Consider the following 15329-nt stretch of genomic DNA (forward strand, 5'->3'; position numbering starts at 1 on the left):
TTAGGGCCCTCTGTTCCTGGTGCTTTTTGTACCAGTCCAAACTGGTTTTTTGTGGCCTTTTCAGCTTTCCCCAAAACACACCGGTGGCTGTGAGTGAGTGAGTTAGTTTTTTCCTTGTTGTTTTATTCCTTTTCGCGGCCCCTGCCATTTATTCAGCCACTCTCCTTTCTCTCGGCTGGTTGGGGGAGGGGTGGACTCCCCCAATTCTTTCTTGGCAGGTAGCAGAGTGTGTGCAATGGCCTTGGGCTGGAGTCAGCTCCTTATCTTCGGGTGTAGCTGGAACATCAAATTAACCTGTTTTTTTTGTTTGTTTTTGTTTTTTTCTCCCCCTCCGGCCTTTCGTCACCTGTAAAGAAACCTTTCATTCCACACTTACACCTTTAACCCTTACCAAAATGCCTTGCGATGTTTGCAACAGTGTTAGCAACATGCAATGCTGATCTGCCTCCCCAGGGGACCCCCTGAGGGAGGGGGGCCCCTGGGTTGTGACATTCCCCCCTTGACCCCGAGTCAACATTTTGTTGTGAGGGGTCACCATTTAGGTTTTTATCCTCCCTCGAACATGGTGGCTAGGGTTACTGTTGGTTTTTTACATAAACAGCAATATAGCACAAACAAAAAGGTTAGGGCAGCAACAATTGCATACACTAGCCAGTAGTGGCTTCTGGCTTTATTAGTAACATAGCATAACATGTTTTTTTGTTGGCATAGATGCCCCATTTGGATGGCTTGTGACAAAGGCAGCTTTTTTTTAGATTAAACGTGTGCTGCCACACTGTAAAGGAGGAGGCATTTGTTTGGAATATGTTAGTTGTTTTTGTGTGTGTTAAGGGCAGGAACACATTGGGTGTAATTTATGAAAAATTAAACACAACATAATTAGAGATATTAACCATACTTTGCATAACTGCGGGCCAATGCATTGCAGAAATGTTGTGCCTGAGAGTGTAACAGCAAATTAAGGGACACCCTGGGGTAGGTGGTTTTTTAAACACACGCAGAGGTATTGGTAAACACATGGGCCTTAGTGGGGGCATATTTTGATGCTTTTTTTTTTTTTTTTTTTTTAGCAGATGTGTTGATTTATTTTATAAAAGTGACCTGGCGGTGCCTTTTTTTTATATTTTATTTGAGGGGGCTTTATAAGCCACAGCTGCTAAGTGTTGCCCTTTGCAATTTATATGTGCTGATAGTTAGAAGATGTAGTCAGCACATACTGCTTAGCCATGTTAGTGGGGGGGCACCACCTTTTATATGTTGCGATGGGCCACCCAGTTTTAGAGGCAGCCTTTTTAAAGGCCTGGTTGGATTTTTATAGCAGGGGCCCTTTTGGGTTAATTCCATTTGGGATTTAATTGGGGAGGGATACGCAGGGCCAGGGGACCTGAGGCTTTTGGCAGGGGGCCGCCCCTGGAAAAATACTCAGGTAACGCTGCTCTACAGCCAAAATGCTTCTGAAATAAGTGTAGTCAAACTTTACTAATTCTGGGTCACTGAGAACGAAAATGATGCTTAAAATTGTTGATTGGCTCTAGTTTTCAAGAGATGCTATTGGGTCAGTATATACGACCCTTGACTTGGGAATGGCGGAGGATAAGTGAGTTATAAAGGGAAGGGATCTCAATTTAAACCAGAAATGACTAAAAGACATCTTTGACTGGATCTATGAATAAATCTATGACTGGGTTTGGACAGTACTTGCTTTTTAGGCAAAACAATGAATGATGCAATCTGAAGCTGGTATTGCGTCATACATGATATGAATTGCATCATGTTATTCCTAGAAGTCATGGATGATGCAATCATAACGAAGCTTACATCACTCTGCTGAACAAATTGCCCTACATCAGCTCTAGAAATCATACAGTGTCGTGCTCTCTTATTTGTCAGTGTTTGATTTTGCAAAGGGACACATTTCTGTTTAGCCAAAGTGAGCAGAGATGCCTCGTACTTGTGTGAACAGTACAGATAACTTCTGCTATGTTTGTGGTAAAGTGACTTTTGCATCACAAAAGCGCAGTATAACCACTATGGTTAAGAAAGCCTATCATCTTTATTTTGGCTGCAAAATTGGAGATCAGGACAAGAGGTGGGCCCCACACATATGCTGCAACACTTGTGCAACAAATCTTCGCCAGTGGTTGAACAGGAAAAGGAAATCTATGCCTTTTGCAGTGCCAATGATTTGGAGAGAGCCAACAGATCATACCAGGAATTGTTACTTCTGCATGGTGCCTCCAGTTGGGAAAGGTGTGTCAAAGAAGAAAAAGTGGACTGTGCATTATCCAAACATTCCATCAGCCATACGCCCAGTACCCCACGGAGAAGGACTGCCGGTTCCTGATGCACCAGAATCATTCTCACTTGGGTCAGACGAGGAAGAGGAAGAGGATGAGACTTCTGGTCCTGAACCATCAATGTCACAGGACCCACATTTTCTCCCATCCTCCTCCTCTGAACCACACCTCATAACACAAGGTGAACTGAATGACCTTGTCAGGGATTTGGAATTACCCAAGAGTAAGGCAGAGCTGTTGGGCTCCAGACTACAGCAGTGGAATCTCCTGGCAGGTGATCTTAGGGTTTCCATGTTCCGTGACCGTCAAAAGGATCTTGTCCCATTCTTCTTCATGGAAGGTGATCTTGTAGCCTGCAACAACATCGATGGTGTGATGGCAGCCCTCAACATCGTTCATGATCCAGATGAGTGGAGACTGTTCATTGATTCATCGAAGACGAGTCTTAAAGCTGTTTTACTGCATAATGGCAATGTTTTGCCATCAATTCCAGTTGGTCATGCAGTCCATATGAAGGAAACCTATGACAACATGAAACAACTTTTGAGGTGCATAAACTATGACCAACATCAGTGGCAGCTTTGTGGCGATTTGAAGGTTGTTGCTCTCTTGCTTGGTCTGCAGACTGGATACACAAAGTACTGCTGTTTTCTCTGTGAATGGGATAGTCGTGCAAGAGATTCCCACTACATCAAGAAAGATTGGCCACTCCGACAGTCATTGGAGCGTGGGAGGAAAAGTGTTCAGCATCCACCACTTGTTGAATCAAGGAAGATTTTGTTACCACCCTTACACATCAAGCTGGGTCTGATGAAGAACTTTGTCAAGGCCATTGACAAAACACAAGCCGCTTTCAAGTACCTCCATGGAAAATTTCCAAGGTTAAGTGAAGCTAAGATAAAGGAAGGTGTCTTTGTTGGTCCTCAGATTTGTGAACTTCTTCGAGATGATGCATTTGACCATGCACTGTGTGGCAAGGAAAAGACGGCATGGAAAGCCTTCCAGTTAGTGGCAATAAATTTTCTCAGAAAGAACAAGGCAGACAACTACAGGTTGTTGGTGGAAAACCTCCTCAAGGCATACAAAAGCCTTGGTTGCAACATGTCACTAAAGATACATTTTTTGCACTCTCATCTAGATTTTTTTCCACCAAACTGCGGAGCAGTGAGCGACGAGCACGGCGAGCGATTTCACCAGGACATTGCAACAATGGAGAAACGCTATCAGGGCAAATGGAGCCCATCAATGCTTGCAGACTATTGCTGGACAGTGACAAGAGATGCTCCATTTAATGAATACAAGAGACAAGCCAAGAGGCGCCGAGTAGACACTGAATAGGACTAAACTATGTACATAATAGTTTTTTGCCTTTTGTTTCATAATACATTTTATTTATATAACCCTTTTGCTGATTTTTAAAGTGTTACATAAACAGGACAGGTGAAATATTATCATGTAAAGCAACCATAAACACATGAAAAGACCTAGGTTTACAATTTATGGTTAAAACTCTATCTACACAATATACATAGACATAAAATGTAAAAACTTAAATATCTTAGAAACAGTAGCCAATCAGTTGTTTTAATTGTCATATTTGAATTCAGCACATCAAAATACATAATAAATAGCACATTTTATCTCTGAAGCAAATGACTTCTCAAAAATTGTAGACCAGTGTAATATGTGATGCCACATTTTTAGGATGCTAAGCCACAGTTGCCCCACTGCCAGTGGATAATTGACCTTTTTTTTACCATGGCTAATTTTGAACAGTGGTAAAATTAACAAAGGAGAACAAAAGCGTTGGACACCCGAGGATTTTTATAGATATGCGTTACTATGTATACATTATGTTATATTAATAAATTTTGCAGGCCTGATGCAGCAAGAGGGGTTCCACCACTTTTGTTTGGGATTTTCCTGGGCTTTTGCTATTACTGCTTGGTTGTGTTAACAAAGCAAAAGAGGAAAGAGAAAGAACAACATGAATGCACCTATTGGGGAAACTGAGGCACAGACCAAAAACTCCCTAAATTATTAGTTGTTTTTTTACAGCCCTTTTTGGCTTTTATTATGGATGTTGTTTACTTGGTTTAGGAGGTTACAACAATGATATTGCATTTAGGGCTTAATAATTGCTATTGCCTGCCAAAGGGCCTTTTATTTTGCTTTAGGCCATTACATGAGGAACAGGGTTTGCCCCTTGGGGGTTCATGGAAGGTTTGGGGGCCACCCACCAGGTATTTTGCTGTGGCCCTGCTGTGTCTATCCGGACTATGCACTGTTTTTAAGGCACCTCCCCTTTAGCCTTGCACCACTCTGTGGCTCGGGCCCCATTAGCGGCTTGAGCCAGGGATAGCCTTTGGAGACATTTTTTAAAATTATAATTATTTAGATAATTTTATGGATATCTGGAAACCTGGATGGTCCAGGCAGGTGGATGGTTTACAACCGAGGCCCATGACACCATGACCAGAAACCTAGGGAAAAACATATGTTTTGAGCTGATTGGCATGTGCCCATATTAGTTTTTTTGGTAGTTGAAGCTGGTACACTACGGGCGAGATGCAGTTTACAATGGAGTATGGACCCACCCACTTAATGTTTAGGGTGTGGGCTATTTTTTTTAGCTTTTGTAACATTATTTTGTTTTTAATTTGCCATTTTTGCATGTTTTTAATGATGATTTTTTTACATTTGGCCTTTTTAAAATTTAAAATGGCTTTTATGGCTTTGCGGGTTTTACATAGCTTCTTCCTCAACTGGGCAAAGCTGAGACCTTTTTGGTTGGGGCAAATAGTAAATGTGATTATTGGTAAATATAGTATTTACATTATATTTATATTAGTTTATTAGTAGGTTGCTAATATTCTTTTTTTTTAATATTTTTTTTTAAATATTTTCCTCTAGTCAGATTTTGAATGAGTCCCAATCTAGTAGGCATGCTGATAGCACACTTGCTGGATCAAGCTCTGCGGGCAAGATAGACTGGGAAACACCTATCTGCACCTAGTTTAAGGGGCTTAAGCATGAGAGAGGCATCCAGATAACTCGAGAGAGGCACTGGGTCTATGCACAGAGTGGGAACTTAGGCACTTCAATACTTTTAATACATAAAAAATTTAGGCGCTGAGTGAGTTTTGGTGCCTACAGGGCTAGAAATCAGCCAAGAGGGGTTTTGTGGATTTCAGTGGTGCTTAAAAGTGGATCTTAAGCACTTTAAACTCGAGTTTAGGCACCTAAGTCCCTTTGAGCATCTGGTCCTAGATTTCTTAGTCATTTAGCATTAACCTAAGAGCATGGGTATTACTATTATCTTCAGAAAACAGAATTCACACGTATTAAATCTGAGGGTTTATATAAACAGTCAAAGCACCATGGGTTTAAAAAGCAATCATGCCCAGTACTGCTGTGAGTATGCTGAAGTCTTTTCAGCTTTTTTAAGCTTTTGGTCATCCTCTCTTGTTGCTATCATGGATTTGTGATCCTTCCTCATACTGTTGATTAAGCACAGTGAGAAACCTGTGTGAGAGACTTTTAAAATCAAAACGGTGTATAGGCTTAAAAGACCTAGTACACCAATGTATTTCCATCATATCCCAGGTTCATAGCTGGAACTTGACAGCGAGCTACAGAATACTGCTTAAATCAATAGCTATATATGCCAAACTTGTTTGTAGTGATTAGATTTCTCCTTAACCTAAATTAAGATGGTTGTAATAATTATACAGTACCATGTTGGTAATATTTTTGATGTAACATTCTTGTTCTGATATGTAATTATATATAGCACTTTCACAAACATATTGATTTCTGTTTTACGAATAGATCTGATTGAAGCAAAATTAGTAGGTGTGCTGGATATTTTGGATGAAGAAAATCGTCTTCCACAACCAAGTGACCAGCATTTTACTTCTGTGGTGCATCAAAAACACAAGGAGCATTTCAGACTATCTGTAGGTTTACTTATGACCTCTTCATTATTTTATAAAAATAAGTTCCCAGAGTGGATGCTAATATGACGTAAGTTAGAAATCACTGTAAATAAAAAAACAAGTGGAATCCTCCAGTGATGTTCATGCAGTCTGGTGGCAGCATGTTGCACTCCCATTCAGAAAATCAGTTTGGGTCTGAAGGATGGCAACAGTAGGCAGCCCTAGTCTCTCTCTCTCAATGGACCCATGGAGCTTTCTTGGCCAGAATGATGGCCAAGGCCAAGATCATTCCAGTGCAAACCAGACTTTATCGAATGATTTATTGAAAAGTAGAAAAACTTTCATTTTAGAAAGTGTTAAGTATTCATCTCTCCCTTTTTAAAAAACAAAGTGGAACTGGTGTCTTAACTAATTCTGTGAAAACCTTTCTTTATGCAATGCCAATCATATGACATTCAGACATTTTTACAAACTGTAAACTCAGTTTAGGTTTTATTGAAAGGTTCACTAAAGGTTTAACTTCTGTAAAACTTGTGCATAATTTTAATTTTAGTGGATATCACAATCTCCCATGCATGTCTAATAATTTCCAGCTATGAAAATAAAATAAAAAGGATTTTCACTTAGATGCTTTTATAAAGGCAGAGTTGATACCATCAAATAGCCCTTTTCTCCTTATCTCTCCAAATTCCTCCAAGATTTTTAGCTTTGAGTTTTGACAAATATCTGTTTAATCCAATTTTCTCAGTTTCCCAGTTAGTACTTTAAAGATGAAATGGTAGAACCACCTGGGAAAGTGTTTTTTGTGTGTGTCTCCCCTCCGGTGTATACTGTTAGAAGACTAACACAATCCCAGACTATGTATTTACAGGCATATTTTAAAATACAAAATCACAAGAAATGCCACTTCCATAAATACAGGCAAATTTAACAAAAGTATGTTTTCCTCTAAATTACTTATTTCCTTAACTGGATTCCTGTGCTATGAGACATTCTTGTCAGACGCTTTAGGTTTTAGTAGTCCGCTATTACTTGCAGCCTTTGGTTCCTAGTTCTGGCTCTGACAGTTGGATACAAGGTGAAAGACCCAGCTATTCAGCTCTTAATTCAGAAGTCTACGCAGCTAATTTGCAGCTGTTGTAGCTTCCATCCCGTGACACCCCATGCTTGGACAACTCACCAAGGCAAATTTCAGCATTACTGTCTTACTTGTAAATAATTTCATCCAAAAGATAAATTTGAGCCTCTATCCCCTATTATTATGACAATACTGTGCACCAACCAAACATTCTATGCCACCTGTGGGAATTAATGTTGGACTAGGAAGCAGTTGTGATGATAAAAATTATTAATCTTGGCAGTTGCAGTGGCATTTTACTGTGAGTTGCAGGCTCATTCAAACTTGAAAAAGCTCAGGATGAAGAAAAAGTTTGAATCCCAGTGAACTGAAATAGTGGAGTTTCTCACAGCTTTAATCTTAACCTGTAGGAAAGGCAGAAAAATATTATTTGAAAATTTACTGTTTGAATTTTGTCCCTAATGATTTTTCTGTGTAACTTGGGTTTTTATTGCAGATTCCCAGGAAGTCTAAATTGGCTGTTCACAGAAATATCAGAGACGATGAGGGCTTTATTATCCGACATTTTGCTGGAGCAGTGTGCTATGAGACGGTAACTTGATTTAACAAACTCATGTTAATTATTTAATTTATACTGCTCTGTTCTCCTTTATATTATTAGTGTTTTCTTACAAAAGCTAGGAAATTGAGACCGCTTGGCATAATCAGGCAAGTTAAAAATTCTTCAGGTTTAACTTTAAATGACCTTCCTCTCCCCCCTGCCTAAAAGACATGGCCACTTCAAATACTTCTTTATGATGATTAACCCAATACGTCTAACAATTATTTAATCAATAGAAGTATAAATATAATAGCTTATTGTTACTGTTAGCAAAATTCTCCTTGATTCCAATACCATAACACTGGGTGCAAACTTCTCAGTCTTTGGTTTTAGTTAATTTAGTTGGTAAGACTGACCTTTTAAATGCACCTTCAAGTTAGCGACTAAAATATCTCAATTATTTCTCACTTCATTTGCCAACCCTAATATGTACTAGTTAAGGTCTGAATAATAATTCTGCATTTCTACAGCACCTTCTAAGGATCACAAAGAGCATCACAAGCATTAATATATCAAGCTTCACAACACAGCTGAGGGGTGAGGTAATGAGAGCTGAAAATACAAGCCAAGGGTGAAATTCTGATGCTATTGTAGTCAGTGGCAGAACTAGCACTGACTTCAGTATGGAGTAGGCTTAGCCAGGATTTCAAATCACATCTCATGACTTCCAGTCCCGTGCTTTAAACATAAAACCATCTTTTCTCCTTTTACTGTTGTTAGTGTCAGACATAGACAATAAATATTCTACAATTACATTTTAAATATTTTTCTCAATATATTTCCCCCCTCAAATTCCTGGTATTTTAGCATTAGGTATTTTTGTTGGGATATTTTGACAAAGGACGTCTTTATGTAGGACAAAGAAAACCTATTAGTACTGTGAAGTTTATATGCAACGCTTTACTGGTTTGTTTTCTTTTCAGACCCAGTTTGTGGAGAAAAACAATGATGCTTTGCACATGTCCCTTGAATCTCTTATATGCGAATCCAAGGATAAGTTTGTCCGGGAACTATTTGAATCTACCACTAATAACAACAAGGATCCCAAACAAAAAGCAGGAAAGCTTAGCTTCATCAGTGTGGGAAACAAATTCAAGGTATTGGAATATTAAAAATGAGTTATTTCCTTTATTATGTTGCTTTTAAATTGCTTGAAATTAATGGAACTTTAAGTATGGAAGAATCAGATGATAATTTGAGTTTCATGAAAAAAATCCTCTTAAACAGCTGTTCTTCAAATAAAATGTAATAAAACCACATATTCAAGTTAAATGATGGCCTGTGCTATGCAAATAATGAAGATTGTTTGAAAGTAATCCTTGCTTTTATTTTAAAATGCAGCAGCTTATAATTCTTTTTTTTCCCAAATCCAAATAATGCTTTTGAAGCACAAGTTCCAAGTTCTTGTTCTAAATCTGGAACCTATAGTTCTAAATTTGACAAAAAGTGTTCTTCCATTTTATTTGAAGGTGTAGAGGTAACAGTTTGTCAGTAAGTTGCCACCTCAAAATTTAAAAGCTAACCTTAAAACTGGTTTTCCTCATTTAAAATGGTGTATGACAGCAATAGTGATTGCTTTGACAAATATTTTCAGTGTGCTGAGTACTTCCTTTTTCACTACCTGACCATAGTATCTGATGCTTCTCCTAATTTTTTCCTTTCTTCCACTTACTGCAAAGCTGACCTTCAAGCCTTGTCTTCTCCACATGTTTTCTGCTTCCTTTCCTCTTTCAGCAGTTTTATTTTTAGCTGGATTATTTCAGCTCAGGATGGCTAGAGAGAACTATAGGGAAGTTGAGAGAGGAAAAGCAGGCACAGCCAGGGGCTGCAGGTAAATTTATTACCTTAATGGACTCATTATTTTATAGCTGCTGCAATTTCAGCATGAGTTCTTCTTTTCAATACATCAGTGTTCATAATGTTTTGTACCTCTGTGGCATTTTGAGTGTATACGTTCTACTTACAGTAATTCATTAGTGTTAATTTCCCCAGACATAACACATACCCTTAATGAACACTTAGCGCATTGGAAATTTCAGTTTCACTTCAGATAGCACTGGGGAATGTATCACTACCATAGAAGGCTTTATTTTCTCTGTGGTTTAAGACTGGAAATTCTTCACTTGTATATTGAGAAATGTGAATAAATCAATCTTGAATTTCTCTAATTGTAACAGTTACCTAGATAATGTTCTAGAGAGAGAGAAGTCCTTGTAAAAGACAAAGTGACTACATTTTAGAAAAAGATAATCTTGTAATGCTCATCAGGGAAATAGACTATATAAAATGTAAGCATCTATAACATAGAGTGAAGTAAGTTTTAAAATTAATACCGGAGAGCTGCTGAATACAGACAATGTTGACACTCATATCAATAATAAAATAAGATTGTTATTTGATGGTTAGTAAAGGAATTGTTCCTGCGCTTCAAATGACTTCCCACCTCTGTCTCACTTCCCCCACCTTCCTGCCCCAATACCCAATAACTAATTCAGACAGATTGGTTGAGTGAATGATGGGCAAGTTAATCTGGAGAGGAACCGATACTTTGTGAGCAATTGACGCTACTATTGATAACGATGGATCAAATTCTTAAAAGTCCTGAGACTCTGCAGTTTCTATTGAAATCAATGCAAGATGCAGGTGCTGAGCAGTTCTCAGGATTTGACCAGTGTTTCCAATAATAGCACCAGTTTTGAAAGTGTGCCTGATTCATCTGAGCAACTTGAGAGAAGATGAACCCATTTACAGAATTTGTTCATGGGTCACACTGGATCATTCCTTGTTACTGAATCATGAGCATATATAAATTTTGCATAAAGCAGTTGTTTGTTATAAAACTGCATATTGATACTCACAGTTAAATTATTTCCTCCAAAACAATGCTTATATAAAATACATTCCTTAATAAATGTAGGTAAACATAAATAATTTGTTTAAAATTAGATAAGGAAAGTATGTAGCATCAGTGAAATCTGAGTAGCAGGTTCGCTGGGCTGGTCCTGCCCAGCTTCTCATGACACTCCTTTACTCATCCCAACTGTATGTGCTAGAGTCCACCAACTTCGTCTGCAAGAATAACCAATAGGCCCCTTCTTTCTCTGCAGGAGAGACACTGGTAGCTTTAGCTGGAGCAGTAGCAATGTTTTTGGTAGGCCCCAACACAGATCCCTGCACACTAGGTGCCCTGAGAATAATAGACCAGCTAGTCTAAAATAAGAATCTTGAAAACAAGCCTCTGTTTTATGGTACACAGTACAGTAGTAATGGCAGAACTGTGCTTGACCACTTGGTATCAGAATTTTGTGTAAAGTCACATTCGACAATCAGTATTGTAAGCATCAGCAAGTCAAGCATTACATTAGTCTGTGAAAGATCAGGCTACTCCCTTGCCAAAAATTTAACCATGTCTTTTGAGCTGGTTCCTCCCATATGTAAGTCCTAACCAAACTCTAATATGTAGAAGTTGTAATGTACTACTCAGATGCCTGTACCTGTTGTTGAGGCCTAAGGCTCTCATCCTTTGCTGCACACAGTCAGTTTCAGCATCAGGGCGTTAATTAAATTCTCAGTGTTTAAATTCCATCTAGGATAAATATAGGATTCCCTCTCTCCCCCAAATAAAATGAAGACTTATCTGCTGATTGTCATATTCAAAGAACAGTTCAGTGTAAAGTAATTCTGAGGATTTTAGCTGGCCAAATATATGACACATTAATATTTAAATCAGAATCTTAGGTAGCCTTGAGTCAAAGGTGAGCACAGCATCTCTTGTAAAGAGAATTAAAAAAAAAAAAAGTGGTATTAAATGTCTTGATGTGCAAACTGTGTTGAGAATGTCCTTATCCATGTAGTGTTTGACATACTGATATACATTATTCCTTACTGTCTGTTGCTTTTCACAGATTTTAAGTTTGATTTAAATTATTCATATCACTGCTGTCCAATCACTTTCCTCATTAACTCTACTATGTATACAACATTTTCCTTATTTATTTTCCTACTGGTGTATGTACTTTGAATATCTAATAGCTAATTTTCAGACAATAAAGAGATATACGCATGCTATTATTATGCCATTCAACACAAGAGTATTCAACATAAGCAGTTTCCTTGGTGTCACTCAAGTATTCTTGCATGATGTTGTCTAAGATTTGTACATGTGTGGTTTATCAAATCTGAATGAGCTACTATTCACACACACACCTAACAATAACTCATGCATGCAATAGTGTTGTCACACTACTGTGTACCTAATTTATAACGATCGTAGTAAGACAGACACTTTATGGTTCTCTAATATGAAGTATTGAATTGTTTCATTTTTTTTTTACAGACTCAATTAAATTTGCTCCTTGAAAAGCTTCGCAGTACTGTAAGTATAAATATAGATGCAAATTCTGTATTTTCCTTTATCACTCCTCTCACGTTAACCAAGAGTTTTGGCTTAAATTTAATGTTTTATAATAATAAATGGTCAATTACAATTATCCTGTTTTGCAACCGGATGACATTTTTGAAGTGTATTGCTACATGGGTGCTTAATATTATTAAATTCCTAGACTAAATATTAAAGTTACTGAAAGGAAAGTTTATTTTGTATTGTAGCATGGAAATTCTACCAATTCAGATAAAGTGCATTAATATTACTTAGTTTTATCAAGTCTCCAATTCCTTTCCTGATCATTTCCCTTTCCTCTAGTTTATTTGCTTCTCACTCATGGGTAATCCGCCATTCTGTGTTTGATTTATTTTTGTGACCAGATTTTAAATCACTGTAGTTAACTCATGAACAGCCAGGGTTTTGAACAAGTTCTAGGAAAACTCTTAACTCTGATAATTTTATTTTTTATTTCTTGTAGAGTGGCACTTTATTTTTCCATCCTCTTTTCACTACACATTCACATTTTCAAGTGTGAGAAGGGAGTTTAGAAAATCTAGGGATGAAGTTTTATCTGTTTTTTGGCAATTTAATCTAATACATTCATGTAGTTGAATTGGTAGCAGGAAAAAAATCTCATACCACCACCTCCATCCATACTCCCAATATTAAAATTAGTTCACATTCACTTCATTCACTGTCTCCCTCTGCTGTGATTTGTTTCTGCTTCTCTCACCTACACCCCTTAAAACTCTACCTGGCGGTAACCCTCCCTCCATAGCCGGTCAGCACTGCTGATAGATGGAGGAGTTTGCTTTACTTCTTTACATTTCAGGTCCAGGATTTAGATGAGCATATTTCTCATTTATTGTAAATTCTGTTTTGTTTTATTTTTATGCAGACCCTCAGAGGATAGTAGGCATGAGTTTCAGTAAAAGATGCTGATTGTAACTACCAAATGGCTGATATGCTTCAGTGTTAGAAAGGTTTGCTGCATTAAAAGTCTTCGAAGAAGCTCTTGAGCCAAATTAATTGATTTTTAAAGCGCTTTAGTTCATTAGTGAAAGACAAACATGACTAACCATGTTTCACAGCTCTTTGCTACTTCCTCATGGCTTCTGGAGTTGCACAGCCATTTGTCTGATTTTTAACTTCCTGATTGCGTCGGCTCCACAACTCATTGCTTGATCCCTCAGTATCTAGAATTTGGCTTAAAAAGCCACTATACCTTTTCTGTCTTTGATATGGATTTACAGAGAAGCAAACAGTCTACCCTTGCAAGCCCTCCATTAATGTATACTCTATTTCTTAGAAACCTCTTCTGTGCAGGATACATCTTCCTAGTATTTTTGTAGGTCAAGAAGTATTCCCTATCAGAACAACCGCCTCCTTGTCATTAAACAGCTCACTTCATGAGAGGATATTACAGCTGATTGTATCCCTATGCTCTGTGATAAATATGAACTAGCAGCTTCCTGTTCCATACTTAAAACTCTCTCCTATGTTTGTCTTATCCTGTGAGGTTTTTTAAATTTCTCTCTTCCTTTTTCATTCTTTGTGTCTTTCTTCAGTGCTTAGGGCATAGAAATTAAGGTTTCTATACATGACGAGGGGAAACCAACCTATATTTCACACATCTTTAATCTGGATAACAAATTCTGCTTTACCTGCTGGAAGATTACCCATTAGTATAGAGAGAGTTTAGCTCAGGAAATAGATTTCAGAATTAGTGGTGTGTTACCTCACTTTTCACTGAGTCAGAGTTACCATACTTGTGAAGTTATATATTTACAATTTCTCTAACAATATGGTCAGAGGAAGTAATCAAACTGAGTTATATTTGAGCTTTGGGGAAATCAACAACTCTATAAATAGAGGTGGAAAAACATTATTTTAGCCAATGAAACTTCTTTAAAAAACATTTAGATGTAGTAAATTATCCTGCTTATTTAAATAGGATAGTAATCGCTAAACTTTATGCTTTGATCTAATTTCTTAAAAACAAAGTTAGATCATAGAGAACCATTACATTTTTGTCCATTTATATCATCTCTGCTTTTTAAGCTTCAGAATGGTGCGGGGCCTCTCCCTATTTTCAGTATTACTTTAGCAAATGTCTTCAGGCACTTTGGTAGGAATACTAAAATTCTTCTTGTTTATATTAGGGTAGTATCCAAAAATATGCTTAGCACTTCTCAGACATAACAAAAGACAGTCCAGAGAGCTGGATCCTAGTCATCAAGTATGTTTTGCCCTGCCCCAGACTTAAAGCTGGCCTGAATGACCAGTGAAAATTCCTCTTTCCTAGGGAAATCTTAGAACCAATGTAGCTAAGTGTTCGTCAGCCCTCTTTCAGCCGTTGGAGTATTCAAGAGCTTGTCCAGGGGAAGGGGGCATGGCCAGGGTGCTACTTCACTCCAGTGGTCTTAGAGTTGGGGGCATAAAGGTGACATACAGCTACCTTTGCCCAACCCTTTCCTTTCCTTCCCTGTCCCCCAGGACCTGTGCTGAGCACAGTTTTACAGCTTGGCTAGACCTGAGATTTGGTCCCAAGAGGAGAGGGAGAGAGATGCAAGGTACAGTCAAAGTGGTCACAGTGAGGGTAGTCACAGGTCATATTAATCCCAATTTTATTCTAACACATAACATGAATGGGGATAAATGTCGGGGAAGACACTGATATGTTTGGGCTGGTGAGCCAGGGATGAGTGGTTAGAGAAGGAACGATTTTGAGGGATGAAAAGAATGGAGAGAAAGATGGTTGGAAGCATAAAGAAAGATGCAAAGAGATGGTATTAGTTGCTAGTCTTTTTCAAGGAAGATGATTGCAGTAGTGGAGTTAAAGTGCAACTAGACTGATGCAGTAATAATTGGATTCAGTTATTGGTGGTAAGAAAAAAATTGTTGAATGAAAAGAAGGTGAGGTTCTAATTGACAGTTTGAACTTTGAGATCAATTGCGTCAAGATATGTTGAGTGCAAAATGGATATGAAAAGACTGAAAAGCATAAAAAGTCAGTTTCCCTTTTTAGAAA

The 15329-nt window shown here is 38.0% G+C and overlaps 1 protein-coding gene across 6 annotated transcripts in view; it reads left to right on the forward strand.

Moving 5' to 3' along the window:
- Window positions 1-15329, forward strand: part of MYO6 (myosin VI) — a 130499-nt gene that overhangs the window by 73372 nt on the left and 41798 nt on the right. For all 6 annotated transcript variants that reach the window (XM_065400855.1, XM_065400856.1, XM_065400857.1 and 3 more), the window contains exons 15-18: window positions 6129-6256; window positions 7810-7905; window positions 8838-9011; window positions 12251-12289. In XM_065400855.1, coding sequence (XP_065256927.1) covers window positions 6129-6256; window positions 7810-7905; window positions 8838-9011; window positions 12251-12289 — 437 coding nt within the window. The remainder of the gene's footprint in view (window positions 1-6128; window positions 6257-7809; window positions 7906-8837; window positions 9012-12250; window positions 12290-15329) is intronic.

Source organism: Emys orbicularis, chromosome 3 (genome assembly GCF_028017835.1).
Source record: "Emys orbicularis isolate rEmyOrb1 chromosome 3, rEmyOrb1.hap1, whole genome shotgun sequence".
In the NCBI taxonomy this organism is placed as follows: Eukaryota; Metazoa; Chordata; order Testudines; family Emydidae; genus Emys; species Emys orbicularis.